At 33.2% G+C, this 27,294-nt stretch overlaps 1 protein-coding gene across 2 annotated transcripts in view; it reads right to left on the reverse strand.

The window, feature by feature from the left end:
- The window catches only part of LOC129218130 (organic cation transporter protein-like), a 69,948-nt gene that overhangs the window by 27,409 nt on the left and 15,245 nt on the right, over positions 1 to 27,294 (reverse strand). For both annotated transcript variants that reach the window (XM_054852341.1, XM_054852340.1), the window contains 2 exons: positions 21,273 to 21,427; positions 17,386 to 17,554 (listed from right to left, as the gene is read on the reverse strand). In XM_054852341.1, the coding sequence (XP_054708316.1) occupies positions 17,386 to 17,554; positions 21,273 to 21,427 (324 nt within the window). The remainder of the gene's footprint in view (positions 1 to 17,385; positions 17,555 to 21,272; positions 21,428 to 27,294) is intronic.

Below are 27,294 nucleotides of genomic sequence, written 5' to 3' on the forward strand. Positions count from 1 at the left end.
AGGAATTTCATCTCTGCTGTGTTTAAGGGCCAGGGTCAAATTCTCAAAATTTAGAAAACTAGGACAACACCACTACGCCCGCAATCGGACAACATGGCGAGAGATTTAACTGCACCAATCCGGAATAATCTCTCACTTGTGGTCTCTAGAACTCAACAGGATTGGGACAAGAAGCTACCTTTGTTTCTGCTAGCCTACAGCAGTGCTGCCCACGAGATTACCAGATATGCCCCATCTCAGATGCTCTTCGGACGAGAGCTTCGGCTACCTTGTGATCAGGCACGTAGCAAGGATTTTGTTAAGTAGGGGGGGGGGGGAAGTCCAAGGTTGCAAGAACTTCAAAAATGGAAGCATACTAAATCAGAAGCATTAACTGTTAATTGTATAAATTAATACTATTCCAATCAAAACTACAGTTAATAAGTATGATAACTAGCTTAATTAAGTAATGATAAATATAAGTATGATAATTAAAGCTTTGCAATATATTTGCTTTCAAAAAAAACCCGCTCATATTTATTTTAACTACATTATCAACTGTCTAACTCAATTAAATGCTCCATAATTCCCCACTCCTTACTGTTTCAAATTGGATTTTGGACAGCATTTTATGGCATTGAATGCTTCTATGGATGAAAATATCACCAAGGCTCATTAAACAGAAGCTTGAAATGTTTCTTAATTCATTTAAATTTTTAGAATTCATTCAACCATAAGAAATGGAATGATGCTTCTAATCTTCATTTTTTCTTATAGTATTTTCATATAAAAGCTTAGGAAAACATTATTAAAGCTGTTCAAACAACTAAAATACATAGAAAATGTTGTTGCTCATTAATAAGTATTTTCTTGTAATGTATTGCAAAAATAGATACCTAAGGATCAGTTATGGTATTTACGATGAATTAAATTAAACAATAAAAAAAATTTGTCATAATTTTGAAGAAAATTTGAATGATAATTTGTTTATAAATACCATTTTTGGGCCATCAAAGATATTAAACATTTTTCTTGGACATTTTCTATTTAAGGAGTTTTGCATACCGGGTCATTTCAGGGTGATAAGAGGAAGTATTACTTTTAGAACTTGGGAAAATGAATGAACACATTGTATATACATAATATTTTTATGTATAGTCTTTACACCTCATCAGGAAAACAAATAAACTAAATCAAATCTGTAGTTCTATTCATTATGTTAATTCAAAACAACTTCTGTGCAAAATGTTCCATTCTAAATTTAAAATTTCAATCTAAACAACTGTAGGGGAAATGACCGATAGTAACAGTAATGAATCATCACAACAAAATTTGACACTCTAAACCTAGTTATTTTACTAACAATATGGAAATATAAAAATTTTTAATTTCTACATTTGGCGATAGTCATCCGATTTTGATCCCTTAGGAGGTAATCTTTACCCTATTTGTGTATACGGCAGCACCAAAATAAGATATACTGTAAAAGGCTAATCATCTTTTGGTGACAAATATAAAAGGTTTATAGGTAGTTTGAAGCCTCAATTAGCAAACATTTTGCTCTAAACCATCAGATGTTATAATCTAAAGGTTTAAAAGAAGACAAATATCTTGTAAAAACTCTAAGAAAAGATGTTAATTAAAAATCTAGATACGATTTAAATTGATATTCTGAAATTATATAACAACTAGAAAATTGCCCGTCAAGATATGATAGATGAAACTTGATTCCACATTTGAACGAAGCAATTGCTTGTTTGGTGACATTTTGATGGTTGACATTTTAAACCCTAACTCCAGTGGATTAACCCTAAGCTTCAATTGATAACGTTCATTGTTGACCACTTTTTCGTTTCTTTAGTGCCTTGAAATGACAGTCTCACCAGTAAAACAGTTCAGTTACTGGATCCAGTTCAGCCTTGTTACAATAAAGCCTTTCCCTGCATTTTAAACATTACCAAAACATGTTATCAAATTGTCATGGCGTGAAGAAAGTTTCAGTGTTGATGAGGTCAAGAGCGTTACTCGATCATTGGCTATTATGTACATGAGGATAAAAACAACAACTATTATTTTTGTATTCGGAGTCTACTGTGCTTTTTAACTATGAATGTACAGATACTTATTAAATAATTCTTGAATACAAAGAAGTCAGTAAATAGCTATCAAAAAATTTGCTAAATGAAGCGTATGCAAGAATATTATACAGTATTTCATTCGAAAAATGGAACTAGAAGATAGAAGAAAATATATATTTTCAGTTAAACTAATTCATAACTTTTCCTTTTGACCTCATGAACACAATTCAGTTAGTATTTTAAAATAAATATTTAAAATAATTTCATTATGAAATATATATGTATCTTTAAACTTAAACATCTTTACACATGCGTTAATTATTCCTAACTTAAAATTAAAAAAACCAAACACGTTCAAATTTTTTTTAATTCAATTTTTTTGTTTTTTAAACTTTGATATCACTGAAATCAATTTTGTTACATTAGTATTAACCTTTATTTATTCATCTTTTTTTTAGTATATCCAGATACATATTTTTTTCCATTTTTTAATAAATCATATATAAAAACGCTAGAGATAACACATTCGCAAAAATTCTAGTTCTTTTCGGTACATTTTTGCTCAGAAAGAGTGAAAGAAAAGAAAAAACCTGTTACCTTGTGATGAAAATGAACAAATATTCAGAACGAATTTCCAAACATTAGTTTCATGGTTGCTAGAAAGGCATTTGATGAATGCTGAAAGTTGCGAGCTTCCGGGACACAATGATATAAGTAATCCATCATTGTTCAGAATGAAAATTATAAGTGAAATAAATTGAATTGATTGGTTAAAAAATGAAATGATATTCGATGCTATTTTTGTCTGAAATTTTTTTTTTCAAAAATGAGAAAACAGTGCATAAAATTGCTCCTGTTGTTAAAAAAAGGAAAAAAAAAACACATTAAAAAAACTGCATTACAACTTACCCAGTGGGGGTTGGCTAATTTTTTATGTGTTTATGGTTTTGCTCCTGATTTTTCCCATAAACTTTATAGGAAAACATTCGTGCAACTGACCCAATGCTAGCGATAGAGAAAGTGAATGGTGCGACCTAAGAGTTCTGCACTATCCACGACTCTAGTAGGAGGCTTAGGCACCTTCTAAAAAGACGGCACTATTTTACAAGGGTGGCTGATCCCACAACTGCCCAACAAAAAGAAGAGAAGGGGATGTTTCTGATTAAAACATCTCAAGTGTCGCTTTCCTCTTTGTATGACCTTCCCGCAAAAACATTCCTACAAATTTCCTGTCTCCGACATTTTCATCATTGATGACTCTCGTCAATCTTTCGTTGACAATAAATGTTTGTTTACGAGCTGCCGGCGATTTCCTTGCGGGGAGGGGCACTAAGATAATGTCTCCTTTTCGGATAGCTGCTGGCGATTTTCTTGCAGGGCAGGGAGATAATATTTCCTTTGGGCAGGTCTGCGATAAGCACCACGGGTTGAAGACTTCTGTCGCCCTCCCCCCACTACTCCCAGAGGTTCTATTGTTCTGAACTAAACTGAACGTGAGAAAGTTGTCGATTAATGAAAATATTTAGAACAAAAGAATTTTTTATTTAATTAATTTATTTATTTATTTGTTTATTTGGAAAATTCTGTTTATGTAAGTGCAGGGGGACAATGACCTATCAGGAAGGGAGGTTCGGACCCCATGGACCCCCCCTCCCCCTTGGTTACCTTCCTGTTGCGATCTCGTCTTCAATCGTACTCCAGATGCGCCTTCATCGCCTGAGGAGTACATCCAGGATCCACAGGCCCGGTAAGAAGACGTTCATAACTTCGCACGGAAGCGAATCAACAAGGAGAAGATGAAGATCCGATACGACATAAAATCCACTGGACATAAATTCCACAAAGGTGACAAGATTTGGTAATGGAATCTCATCCGACGGAAAGGTCTTTCACCAAAATTGCAGTCGCATTGGGATGGACCCTATAAAGTAATTAACCGACTGAATGACATTGTAGTGAGGATCCAAAAATCACCTAATGCAAAACCTAAGGTTGTACATTATGATCGGTTAGCCCCATACTATGGCCATAGCCAGTGGCGGATCCATGGGGGAGGGGCTAAAGGGGCTATAATCCCCCTTGAGGTCCAAACTTACACTAGATAAAATCAAAATTTCTGATACTTTAATACTGCAATACATTTGCGAATTTAAATATGCGTTACATTTAAATATAACTATAATATATAGTGGTATATTAATAGATGGCGGGAGGGGAAGGGGTAGGAGACTGTAGCCCCTCCCATTCTCCCATTTGGTCAAAACTTAAAACAGATTAAATTGTGATCTGCAATGGAATGGAAAGGCTTGGAGGAAACAGTTTTGTTCTGCAATCTTTTTTTTTTTTTAATCTTAAAGTTATAATTTTCAACTTAAACAAGCCATGTATGTTTAGCATCCATTTAAGGGGCTATAGTTCCCTCCCCCCCTTCATGAGGTCAGAAATACCACTAAACAAAACAGAAATTTCAAATACTTCAATACTTTTACGAATTTAAATATGCATTATATTTAAATAAATATATACACTGTGGCATATTAATGGTGAGTTTTGGGAAGGAGGGCTAAAAGAACTGTAGTTCCTTTTTCCATTTGGTCAAAACTTACAATAGATTACAATGTGATTTGCAATAGCATGGGAAGGCTTGGAGGAAATAGCTTCGCCCTGATACTATCAAGGTTTTTTAACCTGAAGTTATCAGTTTCAAATTAACACAGTCACGTATTTTATTTCTTTCTCAGGCTAACTGGGCTATAGCCCCCCCCCTCCCCAATGAGGTCAGAACTTGCGCTGGATACAACCGAATTTTCGGAGATTTTAAATACAGCAATACTTTTACAAAGAGAGATTAAAACTTTTTAGGTCTCCAATTTCGGAAACTTTTAATGAGTGAGCCCCGACTTCCCCTTAATGTCATCAAAGATTACTTAAAATTGCATTTTTAATGCACTATTTTCGAATATTTCTGGAGAAAATTTTCTAGCTTTTTATTTTTTCCAATTAAAATAAGCCTTAGCCCTTATTTGGACAAACATAGAATGAAATTTTATTTTGGTGTTTCAATTTCAAACTACGTTTTGTGTGAAACTACACCTATCTATATTTATCGTCGCCTAAGTGAGCTTTAGAATATGTTTTTAGGATGAAAGGCTCCCGAATCTCCTTCCCCTAACAATACTATATAAAAAGCTTAGTATTGCTTTTCTAGGTTTGTTGTCAAAATTTTGTAGGGAGAGTCCTCAAATACTGTCTGTTCTCTTAACATGACTAAAAAAAGATTTATCTATAGGCCTTCAAGTTTGAAACATTTCTTTTAGAGACAACCCATTCCATTAAAATATAAATCAAAATTGTGTTTTCAGAACTTTAATTTCAAAACATTTCAGAAGACATCTCCCGAACCCCAACGCATCTTCTAGCATCATCCAAGAGAGCCTGAAATACGTTCTAAAGACTTCAATTTCGAAAAAGTTCTGGAAAAGATCTCCAAACACTCACTCTTTTCCAAATATTACTATAAAATATAAAATAAATTGTGTCTTTGGAACTTCAATTTTCAAATTTAGCTGAAGAATATACCCAAATTTCTTCTCTACATGCTAAGCGTCTTTAAACCACAGACAAATTTTTTCGCTTCTAAGACTTCAACTTTTATAAATTTCCAGAGGTTCCCCCGAGCACCTCTCCCTTAGTATCAGCACACATAGCTTTAAACTTTGTTTTTGAAAATTCCTTGGGAGAATCCCCAAACATTTTTTCTTCACATACAACCTAAAAATGACTTCTTGAAAGAGATTTCGGGAGGGAAGGAGGCTGATAGAGTCAAGAGGAGGTAGGGAGTCATCTTTCCTCTATCTTTCCCAAACCTAAACCTTAAGTCACAATTTTAGGACCTCAATTTGGAGAAAAAAAAATCGGAATAAAGACCTGAAATCTCTTTTGTGACGTTAGGAGATCCCCGAAGGGGTACCGGTGATTTTTTTTTTTTTTTTTTTTGAGCTTTAGGGTCAAAAAACTTCCAGAGACAGCCCGTGAACTTTTTTCATTTCCCAAACGAAACACCACTTTTTGAAGACTTAGTTTTTAAAATATTTTTATAAAAATCCTCAAAACTTCCCATTTTCTAAACTTAAACAAACATCAACTAAAATTGCATCTTTCAGACTTCACTGACAAAAATTTTCCAGAGAGGGCCTCCGAACCCTCTTCATTTCCCAAACATCACCAGTTACAGCCTAAACTGGAGTGCTAAATGTCGAAAGACTTCTGAAGGAGAACGACCTAGTATCGTGAATTCACCAGAAGTTGCGTAAAACTCCATCTTAATGACTCCAATTTTGGAAAAATTTCAACGTAAATCACTAAAGAATTTATCTCCTAAGGTAGCGCGCAGACTGAGCAGACAGGTGTCTGAGACAAAATGCCCCTGTCTGTAGGGGCAGCGACAAGCATCAGACAACGTCACTTTTGCGCGCAAACCAAGCAGACGCTTGTCTGACGGATGCACGATAATGCGCATGCGTGAAATCTTGTTATTGCTTAACTGTAGCTGTGTTTTATTTTGCGTACTGGAGAGTAGGGACTCGGTTTCTATTCCTCTCATCTAAACAGCGCGCCTTGGCACCTAATGAAATAGAATAATATGACACTGTAACTGTACTTTCATCACATCTTGCTTTATTTACATTTCGAGTTCAGTGTTGCTTTTTCTTCGCTATCTGTTATCATCTACGTTTTGCTATGTCTTTTAATAGCAATTGTGATAATACAAACGGCCCTTTTCAGGGCCAAACAAACGGCCCTTTTCAGGGCCAAACAAACGGTCCTTTTAAGGACCAATGTCCTTTTTCGAGGGATCATGGATGGAATGAGAGCAGCAGCTCATCCGATGATGAGGAATTACTTCTTCTTGCTCTGGCGGAAACTGAGCAAAAGCAGAGGAAACAAAGTCATTGGGTGCACCCATTGAATACCCTACGGCCCACACTTGGAGCGTTTACTATGGCTCGAGCCAAGGAAATGTTGAACGATAAAAAGAAGTTCCAGTCCTACTACAGAATGCAGCCTTCCACATTCAGGTTGCTAGTAAATCTCCTGGAGGACTCCATTCGAAAGGAAGACACCAATTTCCGGGTTGCTATGCCAGTTGAAGAAAGACTGATAGTTACATTAAGGTGAGTTTGCTATTAAAATATATTTATTTTTATTCTGTGTTTTAGTTCTATGTAGGGGTTGTCTTGAAAAAAATAAAAAGTGGAGACGGAATATACTTCTGTTAAAAGCAGTGTGGAACCATTATTCATTTTTTCAAAAAAAGCTATTCTATGCATGAGTTAAAAAAAATCTCCACTTATGAAATCAATACAAAGTAAAAGTTAACTATGGCTTTTGTCATTTCTACTATATGCCAAAGGCATGACCAAGCCTTTGTATCACTGCATATGACATATTAGTGTTATACAACTTACATTTGGCCAGTAAGAGTCAAAGTAATTCTTAAGATGAACATTCAAAGACTGACAATACAAAAAAATTTTAATTATGTTCTAATTTATAATTGATAGTGACTAACAATACACAGAGGTAAAATTAAGTCATTTTTCTAGCATTAAGAAAAAGCTTGTGACCACTTTGGGTAAAGAATAGTTACAAAAAAAAAGAAAAAATGCTATAAAAATATTTACTGCAAGATACATCAACATTATTTAACAAAAAAAAAAGTTTCAAGATTTATATAACCTGTTGCTATGGATGGTAACGTGAAGTACATTTTTCATAATAATACTACATACTGAAAGTTCTTTTGACTAGGACCAATCTGTGCCTGTTGCTAATCATCACTTTTGCAGACCCCGATATTAAATGTAATATTCATATTTTAACTTTTTTTTTTATTTTTCAGGTTCCTTGCCACTGGCACGAATTACCATGCAATGGCGTTCGATTTTCTGCGAGGCGATAGCACCATCCGAGATGCGATCTATGAGACCTGCGAAGCCATATGGGCAAATCTGAAAGACTCATATATGCCAGTACCATCTGAGGAACACTGGCTCCAAATTGCGGAAGAATTTCAAAAACGGTGGAAGATGCCCAATTGTGTAGGAGCCATCGACGGAAAACATATCAGGATTAAATGTCCACCCAAGTCCGGTTCACAATACTTCAACTACCCGAATTACTTTTCGATTGTGTTGCTTGCAGTAGTGGATGCCAAAGGACTGTTCACCATAGTCAGTGTGGGTGACCAAGGGAGGAACAGTGACGGTGCGGTACTCCGACACTCCATGCTTGGAAAGAAATTGCTGGTAAGTGAGCTAAACTTACCAGCTCCTAAAAATCTGCCAGGGGGAAATAATCTATTTCCTCATTATTTCATCGGAGATGAAGCTTTCCCACTGCATGAGAACGTGATGTGACCTTATCCATCAAGAGACTTGGATAATGACAAAAGGATTTTTAATCAGAGATTGTCCACAGCAAGGAAAACTGTGGAGTGTGCTTTCGGGCGTTTGTCGTCAAAGTTTCGTGTTTTTCACACAAAAATTGGATGCCTTCCAGAAAACACTGAAAGTTTGGTAAAGGCCGCATGCATTTTGCACAATTTCATTGCAAAGGAACAAAAATCTTCCTTAGTTAATGAGAAGGCACGTAATTGTCGCAAATTGGGAGATATTTTGAAGAAAGATTCAGCACGACCAAAATATAATGCCCTTTTCCTAAGAGACACTTTAACAGAGTATTTTAAGCAACCTGGAAATGCAGTGCCAGGGCAAAACAAGTACTGCGTGTAAGCACAGGAATGTCCATGCAAAGACTGAAAATGGAAATTTTCATTTTGTTATTTCAATTTCACAAGCATTTTTTGCTTAATGTTATGTTTGTTGTATTACAAAAAGAGTAAATCAAAGTTCATTTTGAAAGTAGTGTTTCATGTGTATAAAAAAAATTATTCAGGGAACTGATTGTATTCAATATGAAAAATGATTATATCTTAAAATTAAAAACAAATGATAAGATGCAAATATTAAAGCAGTTGTTCTGAATGAAAAACTATCGTGTTTTACCGAGATTCTTTACTGCTGGGTACAGAATTCCCCCTTTCAAGCATATAAATTAGCTGGGTGATTTTCAAATGCATCAACACATTAGGCTCAAAAAAATTTGGAAATTTTTGTTGCATAAACATTAAAATTTTCCTAGGTATAAATTCCTTACAATTTACAGCTTTCTAACTAGGTAATTATTTGAGAGGTAATTTGCTTAGATTTTAGAAATTCTAAAAAATGTCTTGGCAGTCACCGTTTTTCTCAATTGTTTCCTTTATGAACCATTCTGTAATTTATTTTTTAAAAATAAATAGTCTAACAAATCTTGATTAAACTATTTTAAATGCTCAGTTTTGAGTCAAAATGGTATAAATATTTATTTATATAAATTTTTTTAAATAGTTGCAAAAATGTTTCTCTCATGAATGAGTGATACTTTGTTTCTTAAATCAAGGATGAAGTTTACGAAGAAAACATTAAATGCTTATTCCTCTCATCTGAAAGAAAAAAAAACCCTTCTGTATGAAAATTGAAATATAATCCCTCTACTTCGAAAAAGTATAACCATCTTTTATTTTCATTACTTTATATCATGAAATCTTCATTAACTACTGGTACTTGATTATCTTAAAATCTCCCAAAGCATAAGCTGATGTTACGTAATCTGAATTAAAATACATAGAATGTAAAAGCCATCAATTTTTTGAACTAATGTTTAAACATAGTAACATGAAATGCTATTACTGATCCAACAAATGGTACAAACAGAAAAAAAAAAACAATCAAAACTGACAAAAACTTTAACAAAGAATAATTTATTCATCAATTATGTCATTTAAAACAGTTAGCATTTTCATTTTTAATTTTCTTTTTTTGGGGCACTTAACGGCCTTATCTCTGGCAACATCGATTTGAAAAAAAAAAATTCTTCATCTTCTTTCATGTTGGTTTGATTTTTGCGAGCTAATTTTTGGCAAAAATAGCTCTCCGCTACTTCCGTAAGTCCGCCTCCGCTGGGCGATCCAGCAACTCTCTTTTTTTTTTTTGTTTGAGCCCGAAGGCGTGGTTTCAATTGAAGGTGTGTTTTCAATTGGCTCTTTGGAGCTTGAAGCCACCTCGTCTAGGTCTGGTAGTGAATACTCTGGCGACTCCTCTATCTCTCGTGCAGAAGATTCACCTATGTTTTCAGTCTCAGCTGGAGGAATGATAGTACAGTTGGTCAGCCAAGACTGTACCTCCTCCTCCTCGTTTAGCATTATTTCCTCCACATCAACATCAAAATTTTGTGCTGGAGTTGCTGCACATTTTGCATGATCCAAATTGCTTGTTTGTCTGAAATGAAAGAAATTGACCAATGATTTAACATTAATAAATAATATTAATTCAAAGCAAAAAAAAAATTACAATAGTTTTATATTAACATTGAGCTTATAATTTTTGAATATTTTGGCCTTTATTTGCTCTAAAAACACATTAGTTTGCAATTACCATGCCCCATTTAGACTATGCTTTTAACTTCATTGATACTTATAGAAATGAAAATGTTTAACCTTCTTTGATGGAAACAAGCATAAATTTTATCAGTTACACTAACAGAAATACCCTTTAAAGCAGAAAAAACTTCAAGTGTTTATGTTACTGGGATAGTTTGTTTCTTTTTGTTCATATTGTTTGGAGAAAAAAGGCAACTTTAACTTATGGAGTTGCGTTAGGAAAGAAAATTTGACAGCAGTCATGAAATAAAATTTTACTTCACACGTATGGCAGATTTTGTTCATTGTAATGGTAATTTCATGACAATTTATATTCAAAATTTTTTAATCTCGTTGGCTTTCTTTAGTGAACTGCAAATGCTTTTCCATTTAAAGTCCTGAACTTATTTACAATACATAATTATGCATTCAAAATAAATAAAACAAAGTAAATCATTCCAAAAACAATTTTAAGAAGTAAAACACCAATTTAGTTTATGTTTATCAGCAATTCTGCAAAAATTAGTAATTAATTTCTTTCCTGATATTTGATTCGATAACTAATAATCTAGGCATTTGGTTGTTACAAATAAAAAACAAACAAACCATAAATTAGTACCAATATTGAAGGCTACGAAAATTCTCTTTAATTTTAGTCTTCAGGTTAAATTTTATTTCATTGTCATATTATCATATGCCAATTTATATTCACCTGTGCTTGGCGCTAGCCAAAAAGAGTGATACTATATCAAAGCGTTAAAAAAAATATCAAAATAGTCTGCAAACTTTAAAAAATTTCTGCGAATGGTGTTAACAAGTTTGTCTATATTATCTGGGTCTGTTTACCAATTGAAGGTTACAAAAATTCGCAAGACAAATTTTGAAAATAAGGGGGGAAGGGGGTCTTAAATTTAATGTTCAGGTTTTTAAAAAATTGAGCACAGAAAAAATGAACTTAAAAAATGAAAGCACATTTCCTACAAAAATAAGGTTTTAAAATTGAAAATGCAGTCACCCCGCTTAATCTGGTTACAAATACTTTCCATCAAACCCAGATAATATAGACGAACACACAGAAAATTTCTGAAGTTTGCAGACAGTTTTGATATTTTTTAAACAATTCATTGTAGTATCACTCTTCATGCATTGATTGGTTCTCATTTTTATGAGCTCCCAATTAATCATACTGAAAAAAGAGTAAATATAACTGGTTGCAACATACTGAACAAACATACTGGGTGCATAGTATATAATTTTAGCTCTACTGTTGGCAGTAAAATAAGAAGTACAGCAGTTTTAAAATTTTTAAGAAATTATTTGAGTTTACAGACAGTTTTAAATTTTATCTATACTGAATTCAGAGAGAGCTGTTAACAGAAGTAAACAAAAGGGTTGCTGGTTGGGGCGAACATTTGCCGCTTTCATGAATCGCTCACTGGATTGGTGATTCTGCTCAGGAACATTTCACTTATCTGATTGGTGCTCTTTTCAATACCACAGCACTAAGCAGAGAGCGGTATTGTCAAGTGCACTCTGCTTTGAATACTTCTACGATCAGCTCTTGCTGAATTCAGTGTAGGTCTGCTTCCCATGGCATAGACGCAACTTTAAAAATCCCACCTTATGAAATACCTGCCTAATAGAAGATATTATACTAAGATCGGAAAAAAATACTGATTATTCGGTGCACCCCAACAAAAATTGCAGACAATTCTTACTTTTTTGGTCTCGTGTAGGGCATCAGAAACTCCAGGTACTCTTGAAGGTAGTAGGGTTTTTTTCTGGCAGATCCACCAGAACCACTTCGAGGCTGAGTCCTCAAATGCCTCAGATAACAATTTCTTATGTTTTCCCACTTGTTTTTGCAAGCAGCAGCTAGGAAGAAAAAACATTTGTATTATATGCATATAAAAATTTTGGAAAGCACTCATTGAGTAAAATAATTGATCTGCACATTTATACTTTTGACGTTGTTTAATTTTCTTTTACTTTTTAAGCAAAGGTATTTTTAAATTTCTTATAAATAATTTTTGTTTATAGCCAAAATCCATTTAATAATATAAAAATTTCATATTTTCAAAACCTTTTTTGCCCCATTTTTAATAAATAAGTTTTATTAACTTTGGGGACATTAAGATATAAAGATTTACTCCGTTAAAGCATAACAAACTTCATTATTCACAAAATATGAATTTGACTTGTAAATGCTTGCACTTTTTTACTAATTGTAAAATCTGCCTTGAAAAATATTCAAATTTTTACAACTACTCAGTATTGGCCGAGTATCTGATCAAAATTTGGCCGAGTACCGAGTACTCGGTACGTCTCTAGTCTCCATATATTTGATCCAGATTTTGCTTTTTCAGTACAATAACAAAAAAATTCGTTCACAAATGACTATAACATTACATACAAGTAAAATATGTTTAAAAAATAACCTACTGATAAAAATTGCAGATACCACTTTTGTGCTTAGCACAGCAGTTGTACTCATTCGAAATTTATATACATTACTCCTTTAGGTTTGAAACACAAAATATAAAAGCCTGATCCTCACTCTTAATATGAAATAACTTGACTTCCAGATATAATTTACGTTTCTGACTATCAACAGGAAGTTGAGATAATATACTAAATACTGAATTGGGTTGATGACAGCCTTCGAACATTGAGCTAAAAACCTCATAGCTCAATTTTTATTTAACTTAGAAACTTTGCACTGATTCCATCTGGTGCAGAAAAATTAGCTCTTTCTATGGACATAAATGCTAGCATGTGCATTGTACAAGCCTTTTTTTCATCTCCATAGTAATTGGAAATTTGTGAAAATCATGCTTCAAATTAGAATATAAAACTACCAGTTGAATCTTTTTTTAGCTCCTTAAATATCTTTGACCCAACTGGAACACACATACCGAGTAATAGCAAAAACGGTCCAGAATTGTAGGAATACGGAGACAAAGGTTTGTGACAGAAGAAATACATATATAAAGATACTAATCGCAGTAACCAACTTTTTAATAATTATACTTGTTAGTAATAAATGGGCAATTCCACGGGTAACTGACATTCACATCGCAAAAATGAGTATTTTGAAACCAAGTACAAAATAAAATTTTTTAAGAATTTTTTTCCCTGGCTTGTTGTACTTTTCAAGCTGAATTTTATGGTATATATAGAATGTTCATAATACATTTTGGATTACTTAAACATTATCAAAAGCACGGTAACTGACTGACATGAATGCAACCTGTGTGAAAAATAATACTGATACAACAGAATCTTTCTGAAAGTAAAAGAAAATTTTTACTGCATTTGAATCAGGGTCAAAGAACAATGAATAATCTTTCGGCACATTCCGGTAATGACTGACATTCCGGTAACTGACTGACATTTTTGAAATTTGCTAAATATACTAGTGCAAACGTTCCAAACTATGCAGGAAGAGCTTGCACAAAAGGTAAGCAACAAAAATTAAAAAAATGTTGAATTTAATTGTTAAATTTAATATTTCTGCCAAAATAATTGCATTATTTACAAAACATTGGTAACTGACCGATATTCCTGAAATGTTGAGTTATGCAAGTGCAAATGTTCAAAATTTTACAGTAAAACCTGTTATGGCCTGTTTTTAATCAAACAGTTAATAATATAAAACTCAATAAGGCCCAGTATAAAAAAAGATAGTTCAAACTTTCAAAAATTATATATTGTTTTATATTTTGCAACCATTGAAATTTTGATGCTCAGGTTGACATTTTCGTGGAATTGCCCGAATATACTTCCAAAATCTAATATCGAAAATGTCCGATACCATAGTGATTTCTTAATAAATATCGGGTATATTTCTTGATTTATATTGGCAAACCGTGCATGACAAGTCTCAAAAATTTAATTTAAACTATTGAAAACTGACCAAAACCTGAAATGTTATTGCAGCAAATGATCCATAAGCAATTATTAACTTTAAATTATTTTCAAAAATGTTTTTGAACGAAATAATGGGAAAATTGAGCTACAACAGCAATTAAACTTTGTAAGAAAATCAACATTGTATTGAAACTACTTTGATTGCAAACGGAATAAATAATTACTTCTATTAAGAAAAGTTACTTACCCGAAGAATTCAGTCTCTTGGCAACTTCGTGCCATTCTCTTTTGGCCGCATATTTGTTAGAATATTCTTTCTTGTTATAGTTATACAGGATTTCACGTTTTGATATTTCTATCAACAGATTCTTGTTAGCTTCGAATTCGTCAGCAGCCGCCATCTTTGAAGACAAGCGTGAGACAGATATTCCAAAATAGCGCACGAGCCATTCGGAGGGCATGCATCAGACACGGTTACGAATGGTCAAACTTGTCTCAGACATCTCAGTGTGCGCATAAAACGGAGAAAGCACTGGTTTCTCCTTGCGCTAGTGTACAGACATTTTGGTCTGAGACACCTGTCTTCTCGGTGTGCCCGCTGCCTAACGTCACCAAAGAGTCTATCATCATGTTTTCCCGAGTTCTACAGCGAAAAACTATGCAGAGAAAGCCCCTGGACCTTCCCCGTCACCTTAATGTTATCACATATACCATAAAAAACCATTTTCAACCTTTTATTTGTGCAAATTTCTGGAAAGAGCATTCGATCCCCTAATATCGCCGGTGAAAGCTTGAAATTGACTATAGTAAGGAAAAATACTCGGGAAGAAACCTCAACTCCATCTCACCTAACTTTACCACCAAAACGTTCCGAAAATTGAGATTTGACATCTATTTTTCAAATTTCTACGAGAAGGTAATAACCCCTTCACGCATCCGCTTTTTTTTTTCTAGCTTTCTCCAGCAATAGCTGGGGTATAGTGTTTATACCCTAGCTTTTATCTATACTTTTTCAATAGGAAGTCATACCATGTTTGCACATCTCTTTCTGTTATGCAAAAGAATTTTTATCTACCAAAGTGATAATCTACTCAGCTTTATATGAAGTTTTTTGCCTCAGCATAGTTTTAGCAATTCCAGACTCATGAGCATAAAGCTAGAGTGCAGCTGCAATCTCTGGATGCTGTAACTGACCTTTCTGGTGTTTGCTTGCAATTCCGTCTTAGCTCTGGTCATGGGGCGGCATTTTGTAGCTTATATCCAAATGAGGTGCACATTGCGTTTTCAGACCTTTAAAATGTTTGTGAAATTATTTAAATTCTTCAGTATACTAGTTTATTTTAAGTAAAAAGCTGTATTTAAAGTCCTTAATTTTTCGGGAGAGGGACCCCTAGTGGAGAAAATTTCATCTTGTTTAAACAGGAGTGTCTGTCTCTCTAAGAATGATACCCCCCCCCCCAGGTCCGGATTAAGGTATCCGGGGCCCTAGGCCAAATACTTTTTCGGAGGCCCCACTGTCGCTAAACCATACAATTTGGTCATTAGCTAAATTTTTTTAGTGAATTGGGGCTCTTTAAAAAGTCTGGGTCCAATACCATGGCCTAGTCAACTTATTCAGTAGTCAGGCCTTGCCTCCCCCCCCCCACACAGAGATTGAGAGTACCCGCAAAAACAACGAAAAAACCCTCTAAAACAGTGACTCCCCACTTGGACAAAGGTTACCCCCCCCCCCCTGCTGGAGTTCTAGATCGGCCACTGGCCATAGTTCATGAGTATTTACATAAACAACCATGGTTGATAACATACAAGTTGTAGATAATTTTTGCTTTTAAAGTTTAGTAATATTTCTTGTTATTATTGTGTTTTCTGTGTTTGATTAGTTATTATTTAATGTGTGTATTTGTAAACTTGTGATATAAGTTTGGCATCGTTTCTGGGGATTGTACTGCCCAGGACGTGCAGTCCTTAGGAAGGGGGCAATGTTACAAATTCTTTAAATAGTAATTATTTTCATGATTAATTTGTTGTAATCTGGCTAAATTTGGCGTTTATTACATTATTCTTCATCTAAAATTATTGTAGTAACTTAACCTGTAAATATTTCTTGTAATGAATATACAACCCCCTTACATTCGACTGAAGTATATGGTCCCTCCATTTCTGAATGATAAGATTTGTGAATGGAATTAAATGAAAACATTGAGAAGCATTTAGAATTTTCTCGAACTTTCCAAAGCAGTATAAAAGCAGTGTGGCATTTGAATGGGAGAGTTAGTTTCGCTTTTTAGACTGTCTGAGCCGTTAGCTCTGTTATTGTGTGTGTTTAGCCTTTGTGCTGTGTTTTCACACATTTGGATGTAAATACGTGTGTAACCATTGAGTTTACGGTGTTAATTGATATTTGCCTAATTGCTATGGTTAATTTAGCAGTTGCTAACAACATTTCTTGTACATAGTTGTAAATAAATCTCTTGTGTTTTCTCAAGAACTGTGTCGTCATTCAAAGAATTTCTTGAAGTTGCTGAACTTGTAACAGTATATACATTGCAATAAGATAATTACAAAAAAAAAAAAAAAAAAACAGCGAGGGAAATGAAATGTTTCTAAACTTGTGGCACATTCTATACTAGGGCTAATGTTAAATTAAGGGGTCATTGAGCACCATCTTAAAATTTGAGTAAGAAGCTAAAACTTTTACAACATAATACAATTGGTAAGTCTTTTTTTAAAAAAAAAATGGGGGTTGCCTGGACTTGAGCTCAAAAAAATTTTTTGGAATCACCCTACTGAACATACTTCCCACATTAAGCAAAGATAACAAGTCATCCTTTAGACTTTAGGAACATTGCAATAGAAATAATCATGTAGATAATAAATTCTGTTATTTTTAATGAGAAATCTAATCAACACACAAATATTGTTTTCAGCATCATTTACCAGTAAAAGGAAATGAATAACAAACTTGGTGCTGTAATTGCTAGTTGTAAGGTATACCAATCCTGTAGAAGCCATGCCATAAGAGGAAGTAACATCTGTCCTACATTCCAACCTAAGCTACACAGAATAATATACTTAACTCGGTGCCGAGGTCCAACACTTTCAATCACTGAAATAAATGCAAACTATTATGAAACTGAGCTAAAAGGATTTAGTGACTTTAGTTGTAAAATTTAAAAATAATAATAATAATAATAGCTATCAAAATAAGACAGAAAGCAGGTGAACATCAATTTTTTGCATGAATAAAAATTAAAATAAGCCATTATATTTAATGTACTGTCAGCCCAGCTTAAATGAATAATGCTGTCTGTTCTAACATACAATGTTCGGTTAAGTGGTATTTTTCAGTGTGTGGGGAAATGTTTTTTACCTAGCAAAACTGATAATACTTGACTAAAAGACCAATAATAAATCAGTAGCTAATTGAAAGAAGTAACTAATGTTAGTAACAAAAAGTTTTTGAGATTTGCTCAATAAAAAAATATATAATAATTAAATATTTGTATCAAGAGTACCCTACTACCCGACATTAGACTGCATGCTAGAAATAAATAAAGTTAACTAGCATGCCAGGAAGTTAGAATTTATCAGCATGCTGAATAGTTCAGGGTTCCTATGTCCAAAAAACAAAAGACTGAAAAATTTTTGTTCATTTCGTTAAACATAAATATTTTAAGCTAAGCAGAAAGCAAGACAAAATTAATATGTGTTTATGATTTAAATTATTGATTTAGTTATATTCCAATAAAATGACCGACTCAGATGCAATCTTAGCAATTGCAATTCACTCTTATTTTTTATAAATTCAGTTAAATTCCAATTAGAAAAGAAAATTATTTTTTTAATTTCTTGAACAGCTGTATTAAATTGTCTATGCAATTGTAAAATTTTAATTTTAGGACTATAAATGTTTGCTTAGGTTTAATTTAACCTTTTTTATATATATAAATTATTCATCATCAATTATTCCAAAATATTCATCAATTATCAAAATACAGTAAAACCTGTGAAGTTAAACACCCTTGTAAGTTGACCACCTGTCTAAGTTGACCGCTTTTTTCAGGCACGGAATTAGCCCTTATATAAATCAACGTCTGTAAGTTGACCACTAAAGTAGTGCACCGCAAGTGGTCAACTTACACAGGTTTCACTGTAATAAGAATAACATTGTTAATAAATATTTTAACAAAAAAAAACGTTATTAATAAAGTAAGATAATATTGTCACCTCAAAGCAACAGTTGGATATCTTAGCGCTATTTCTGGGATTTCACCTGATGGCAAAAGAAAATGAGGTAGACCAAAAACAACATGGAGAAGCATGGCAGTAAATGAGAGAAACAAATTTGTTGGCCCAGCTGCAATTTGACTACAGTAGCTGCACTAAAAAGGAGAGAGTGGAAGACAATAATTGAGGCCTCATGCGCTTCTGAGGTATGAAGATATTCTAGCATAGTCAAGTTCAATTACTGGGATTAGATGTCTAACTGTTGCTCTAAAATGACCATGTATATAGAACTCACATTATTTTTTTAGTAAACATATATTTGTTACACCAAATTAAATATATTTTTCTAACTTGATATTTTCCAGCATGCCAGGAAAGACATGTAGACAAACCATTAGAATATGGCATTTCCATCAGCATACCGTTTCATTGAAGTGAAAAGAATCATCAACAGGTTGTAATGATACTGTATTACAGATATACTTTTTATTATGAGTTACTACATTGTGCTTATTTCTTCAGATTTTTTAAATCATTTCCATGCCATAGTATGAAGAAAAATAATCACCATCAACAACATACAAAGTAATTGAATTAGCACACCTGTCTATTTACATTCCTCATGTATATATTTACATAAAATAGTAATGCAAAAAAGCCAGTTTTATTTTGAATAGTTTGAACCAGTTTGGACCACTGGTTTGGTCATAATTTAAAAGAGTGATTTTCTGTCAACCTACATATCAATAGATGCAAAACCTTCAGCATACACCATTTAGCCCTTTTGTAGCCAAGATTTAAGATTTTAAATTGTTTCCGTTTTGAAGTTAAATGGATTTATGTTTGGCTTGCTATATATTTAAGAAATTTATATTAAATTCAATAATTATCTGTTCAAGCCCTTCAAACTCCAGTTTTTTACTCTGACATTATTTAATTTACTACTAATTATAATTCATTGTAGTTACCTTATTATTCCAAGATAAAAAGCTCTTGAAAAAAAAATGTGTTAATGCTGTGTTGAGCAGCTTAGAATGTCTCTCCCGCAACCTCTGCAAAAGCCAACATGCCTACGCAACCTATTTCTGACTAGCTAGTCCATCTCCTTAGTCCTGATGAAAAGAATTGGATTCAAAAAACTAAAAAAAAAAAACTCTAAAATGAGATGAAAAGGTTGTAGACAAAAAAAGTCCAAACAGAGAAACTGTTTAGATGCCTAGGAGTCCTATCAGTGCCCCTGTAATTCAGTACTAAGCAAATTGATGAAAAGGATAATTTGGCATTAAAAAAGACTTCTTAGATTAATGATTCTGAAGATTATTTTGTGACCCATAAGAGTTCATTTGCACATGTCTTACATTCATGTGCACAACAATAACAATAACAGCTAGCACGTTTATGATCCTTTGCTTGAATGCAGATTATTAAACTTTCACAATCCACATGAGCAATAACACTGAGTAGTAATTAAATAGAAAAAAAAATATATTTATATCTATTGCTACATCTGCAACACCATAATGCACAAAAAATAACTGAACATTAAATTGCAGTTACTTATACAGTGCAGAAGTTTTTATCCAGGAACCAAAAAACCGGGAAACCAGAAAGCCGGCAACTTTTTGCTGATTTTCCCGCCATTTAAAAAAAATTACGCATTTTTGGCAACATTTGAAAACTAAGCATTTTTTTTGAAATTCCAAAAAGAATATGAACGGTTTATAAAAATTATCATAATACTCATGTATAACTCGGGAAAATGTTCAAAAACGAACGTCAAAGAATCATCCATTTTGCAGGACAAAATTTCCATAATATTTGCTTGCATTAAAAAGCACACTTGTATGTATGAAATTTTCGTGTTCTTTTCAAACTGAAAGCTAAAGAAATGAATATTGTCACACTCTAATGCAATATTTTATTGAATGGTCTTTAATTACAGCTGTTTAGAGCGTAAGTGACGTCACGAAACTGCAGGAAACGCCGAAAACCGGATTCGCGAATTTTCCAGATAGTTGATTGCAGAACATAGAAATTTGTTAAATGCAAGACTGTAATAAGGCTGCAAGAATTCATAAATCAAGTTTCTGTTGATATTAACTTAATGCAAAATCAATAGTTATCGCAAACACAAATAAAAAAAAACTTGTTAATGAAAACAAATTCTTTTATACACTATAGTGGAAAAATCCCACATTTATAATCAAAAACTTGTTTCTTGCCCTTCCCTTCTTTTTCTTTCGTTTTAAAACATCGAAAAGTGGTGGGTTTTTTTTTCTTTCTTTTTCAAACTGAATGTAAGGGTCTCAAGTCTTTTGAATAACTCAAGTTTTTTGGTATTTAAATTACTCTCTCACAAGTAGATTTTAATATTTTGATATTTTTAAGCATTTCTGAACTGTTTTCATCTTATTTTATTATGTATTACTATTTATTATAGTAATTTAAGTTCTATAAACAATTGGCCAATAGCGCTTTTTAGCAATCCAGAAAACCGGGAAATTTAGATATCCGGGATAGGGATGGTCCCGAACTTTCCATATAATTGGTTCTCTACTGCATTGAGATTTAATGAAGCTAAATAAAAAGTTACATACAAAGCACAAAGAGTACGAGGCCCATTCCAGCCTGTCCAATGCCCACGAAAAATCTGGATACAGAAAACATCAAAAAAGAGCTTGAAAAGGCAACAGCAACACCAGCAATAATACTAATGATAACATTTATCATGATTGCAGGATATCTTCCATACCTGAAACAAGCAAGCTTAAAATGGAAAGTTTGTTTGCACCAAAATTGAAAATGTATTAGCAAATATTTCAGTAAAAATTTTATTTTGAAGTTGAATGGGTAATACAAATTTAATTTGTTTTCATACTTTTAGAAATGAAGCAGAGTTCAAAGAGCAAAAGTTTATAAAAACAAGATTTTATAAAAACACGATTTATACAACAAGAGTTTATAAAAACATTTTAAACAACAACTTTTTTTTTTCTAAAAGAACATTCATGCTTTGATAGTAAAATAAGATTTCACTTATCAGAAGATAAAATTCATCAGTTGTTTAGAGGTCTTTTCATACCATAACTATAACAGCAGAAATATTTTCCAAAAATGAAGCCAATAATCTCACATTTCAACCCAAGTTAATATCAAATAATTAATATTTTTATTTTTGATTAGGGATGGGAAATTTTATTCTTTTTAATGATCTACTCGTCAGAGGATCAATCAATTTTTTACCCGAACATAAACTTGTTCATTTGAACAACTTTGTTCTTTCAAAACTTACTTAAACTTTTTTAAAAGTTCAAATAAAAATTATGCAATAAATAATTAAAATATAAAAAATAATTAAATTGCAAATAATGTAAAATTTTGGACATCAGGCTATAAAAATAATAGAACTTAATTTACTCATTGGCATAAACACTATGGTGACCAAATGCAAAAGAACAAACAATGCCAAATAGCCTAATGCTTTAATACAGAAACGTATTGCTAGAAAACTAACAATATGTTTATTTGTGTAGATATTACTTAAAAAGTAATAAAAGTTAAAATGAATGAACTAACCAACTCAAATAAATGACTTCTACTGCAGTATTCTCAAATGTTCACCATTAAACTGAATGAATGAATGAAGTATGACAAGAGTACTGTCAGTGCATCAGTACAACATTTGAAATCCCAAACCACTTTTAGACCCAATTGCTCACAATGATACATCTCAATTTTCGACGTTGATTTACCTGTAATTAATTTTAACATTAAAGGGTGTTCACAACCACTTCATTGGAAAAAGTAGATTACAAAAATTTAACAAATGAAATGGTGCCTTTCTGATGGTGTTTTCTATGAATTCTATTTTTCCCACTCAGAGTAGCTGTAAAGGTAAAGTTCAAGTAAAATTTTGCAATGAAAATTCTCTGCAAGCACTCAGCGATTATTACATATTTCTTGTTTGTACTGGTTCTTCCAAATGATACAACAGGAAGTTTATAGAATAGACGAGACATGATTTTTGAGAATTCAAATGTTTTGGAAAACACAGGAAAAAAAATATATTGGAACACTTTTATACTCCTATTGCAGTAGCAATAAGTTTACTTCATACAAAATAGCAGTTTTGATTAGACATATCTTTGCAACATCTTACATTAAAATAACTTTTCAATAATTCAGTTGAACCAACCGAATTATTGAAAAGCTGTTTCCTTTTTGTCCCCTTGCTAAGATTAAGATTTTTTTACCTGAATGACACGAAAAAAATATTTATAAAATATTTGTATTCAATAATTTACAAAATAAAATTGAAAGGGATATGTGTCCCATAATGTACCTTAAAGAGTTAAAACCCTTTTTGGGATGAAAAAAATTTTATTCTTTGATAAACAGAACTGAAAAAAAAATCATGCCTTTGGTTCAAGAGTATGCATTATTCATATTTTATAATGAACAGCCAATGTATGGTCTTACCAGGTCTTTCATTTAGGGGAGCAATTGCTCCCTTTGGCTTTAATAAATTAATGTACTGTATTTTCCTGCGTATAATTCGCAGGTCCTAAAATCAGCCTGAAGAAGAAAAAAAATCTTTGTATAGTACACTGATAATGTAATGTTAAAAAAAAGAAGTTGTTTTGATTTAACCTACAGTTTTAGAAACTAAATTGAAAACCTGAAGAAGAAATAATTTGTAAGGTATAATCAAAATTTATATAAAAAAAAGATGACATCTTCTTGAAATCGTGATAAAAGTACGCTAATTACAAAAAGACAGAATCAAGACAAAGGAATAAATGGTCCAATCTTGTGCAACTTGAGGCTTCTTCAATACAACCTTGACTGTATGGTTGTTTATTTAAAAAAACCTGAAGTACGTAGGAGGAAAATTCAAGTTAAATGAAATAAACAACCTACAGTCAATGAAATCTTCTTATAGATGAATTCTGCTGTAAATTAAGGTTCAATCCCTTGGCGTTGAGAAAAGAAAAATCAAAGAAAATCTGCAGCAGCATATAATCCACTCCTCTTGAATTTTACACTTGTTTAACAGATAATCCGCAGGAAAATGCAGTATATACATTAAAGTAGGCCTCGACCGATGCATCGGCGCAGATGGTTCAACAATTTAGCCATCGGCATCCGATGGTAACTTGCAGGAAACATCGGCCTTAAAATCATCGAAAAGCCGATGGAATTGGCCAATGTTTTCGGAAAAAAAAACCTTTGCAGTTATACTTTTTAATGCAAAGTAAAGGGAGTTCTTGTTTTCATATAAAATTGTTTACTTAAACTTCAGTATGAATTTCTATTTTAGTCACCCCTGAAAGAGTTTTTAAGACTGCATTCAGGTACTAAACAAGTTAATTATTGCGTTGTTTCTTGCGGTTGGATGTACGTATGTATCTCTCATAACTCATAACTCAAGAATGGTAAGCTGTAGAAGGTTAAAATTTCACATGTGGAGTGTGCGTACGTTCCAGTTGTGCACTTCCCTTTTTGTTTTCGATTGGGTGTTCTAAAAAGCCTATTTACTCATTTTTTGTGGCTATTAATTACTTATTTCAATACAAAACTAATATAGCATCTCAGACTGACGATCATTTGGTCATATACTCTATAACAAAAAAATCGACGCACCAAGAAAGGGTGATCCGATTGAGACGAAAATTGGTAGATAGGAAGACAATGCATGAAATAGTAAATGATTAAATTCTTAGAACAATCGAATAATTTATGTCAGAGTTACAGTAACAAGCTCAATAAGGTATTGACCCGCCTCTAGCCTAGATACAAGCTGAAGCACAACGTGGGAAACACCGATAAAGAGCTCCCGGAGGTTGTCCTGCGGTATTTCCAGCCAAATTTGCTCCAATTGTCGGACGAGGTTATCAACATCCCTTGCCAGATGCAATCGCGATCCCATCATATCCCAGAAATGCTCGATGGGAGAGAGAGATCTGACGATCTGACAGGCCACAGAAGAGTTTGACAAGTTTGCAGACATGCCGTATGTTATCTTGCATTGTCCTGCTGAAAACCAGCCGAGGGTACTGCAAAAGGAACGGTAACAAAACATGTCTTGGGATAACGAATAAATACCTTTGTGCTGAAAATTCAAAAAATCAGTAATCCAACGTCAGAAAGCACAAATATTGCAAAATATTGCAGACACGTGTTTTGGTGTTATAAGGAAAACCTTTTTCAATGCAAAGAAATGTGAGCTTCTGGATGAAAAGTCATCCGAGAAAAGCAACACGGTGGAACAGGAGATAGTATAAATATCAAAAACTAGAAATTAAACAAAACAAAAAAGATAAAATGACACCTGGAGGCAAAATTTATTATATAATTCCATCAGGAAAAAAACCGTCAAGTAATAAATTTTCCAAGAAAACCCATAAACAATGCAAAAAGTCCAAAAATGAAACCACTCTGAATAAATTAGCAATAAATTTACCAGCGGGAAAAACTATGTATGAAAGCAATGTATCAAATAGAGAAATGCATTTAAGAACAAAGTGAAGGATAAACGTATTGGAATTAGTTAATCACAAAACGAAATACGAAAGCAAAAAATGAAATGAAAAAAATAAAAGTAAGAAATGTACGACGTTTACTGAAAAAATAATATAAAAACTAAACCAATTTTAACAAAGGAGTCCACACAGAAGAAAAATAGGGAATTGCAGTAAGATCATTGACTAAATTAGAACGGTTCCTAAGGATGTGGAAAGATTCCCAAAAATCAAGATCCAACGAATTGGGGCATTTTTGGATAATTTGATAAGAGTTAAAATCAAAAGAATGATTTAATTCCCAACAGTGTTGGGCAATACTGGATTTATTCAGCTGTTGTTTCCTCACATAGCTTTGATGTTCTTTTAACCGAAATTTCAAAGAACGGCGGGTCTGTCCGATGTATCCGAGTCCGCAATTGCAAACAATTTTATAGATCCCACAACAATTAAGAGGATGAATAGGATCTTTAAGAGAAGAGAAAGAAAGTTTATTAATAGGAGAAAATACCACTTGGAATTGGAATCGCTTCAGAATCTTAGCAACCTGAAAACTAATACCAGGGAAGAAAGGCAGAACAACTAAATTCTTAGTGTTAAAAGTTCTATTAAGAGCAATATTTTGAGATTTTTTGCAAAGTTTTTTATAAATGGAATCAACTAAGGTGGGCGGATAGTCTCTATCAACAGCCACAGCACTTAAATAGTTGAGTTCCGCATTAAGAAGCTCAGGTGAAGAACAAATATTCATTGCACGATAAACAAATGTGTTGAAAGCTGAATATTTTTGATTAGGAGGGTGAGACGATAATCTATGTGGGGGTAATGAAACAGCAAAAGGTTTGCGATAAACTGTAGTTTCAAAACCGGACTCAGTTCGAGAAACGAGAACATCCAGAAATGGAAGGCAATTATTCTGTTCTTTTTCACAAGAGAATTGAATATGAGGATCAATGGAATTTAAAATAGATAAAGCATCATCAATGCTTAGTTGATCGTGATTCATAAGAACAAAACAGTCATCAACATAGCGAACATAGAATTGAAACTTTTTGCATTGTTTATGGGTTTTCTTGAAAAATTTATTACTTAACGGTTTTTTTTTCCTGATGGAATTATATAATAAATTTTGCCTCCAGGTGTCATTTTATCTTTTTTGTTTTGTTTAATTTCTAGTTTTTGATATTTATACTATCTCCTGTTCCACCGTGTTGCTTTTCTCGGATGACTTTTCATCCAGAAGCTCACATTTCTTTGCATCGAAAAAGGTGTTCCTTGTAACGCCAAAACACGTGTCTGCAATATTTTGCAATATTTGTGCTTTCTGACGTTGGATTACTGATTTTTTGAATGTCTTGGGATGTCGTCGACGTACCACTGTGCAGTAAGTGTACCTCTAATTACGACCAAAGGGGTCCAGTTATTAAAGGAAATGGCACCAAGACCATAATGCTTTGTTGAGGGCCAGTGTGGCATACAAAAAAGAAACCAATATCCCCCCCTCTGCCCTGGGTGTCTCCAAACACGTCTTCGATGATCGTCATGACACAGTTGGAATCGAGATTCATTGCTAAAGACTATACATTCCCAGTCGGCACCATTCAAACCTGATCGAGCCATGCACCACTGTAATCTGGCTCGGCAGTGTGAAGGCGTCAGTGGCGCGATTTTTTTGTTATAGAGTGTATATTGCCGAATTGGAGACCATAGGAACACATATGAGATGGAAAAACCGTTTTTTGTGTCATTTTGTTAGATTCCCGTTGAACCAAAGGTAATTTTTAGAACTCTTGCCCTGCCCCCTCCCCCTCCCTGTATTTCTGAAATTAAACTCTTGTTTCACATCCGAGTTGTTTAAAACTAACACCATTCATAAAATTAGAGATTTTTTTTTCAAACTTAATCTATTGTTTAGAAAGCATTTAGAGCATTAATGTAAGATATTGATTAAAGACATTTTGAATGGTGACATAATTCGGAAATCAAAGGAACTTTTGAATATTTTCTTCGGAAGTGCCACAGTCGACTCAGAAACTCTTCCGAGGCGTTGGTGGTAGCGGTTCTGCACTAAACAAATGAGGCCGAAGTTGTGAACGAA

The sequence above is a fragment of the Uloborus diversus genome, chromosome 3, assembly GCF_026930045.1.
Source record: "Uloborus diversus isolate 005 chromosome 3, Udiv.v.3.1, whole genome shotgun sequence".
NCBI lineage: Eukaryota > Metazoa > Arthropoda > Arachnida > Araneae > Uloboridae > Uloborus > Uloborus diversus.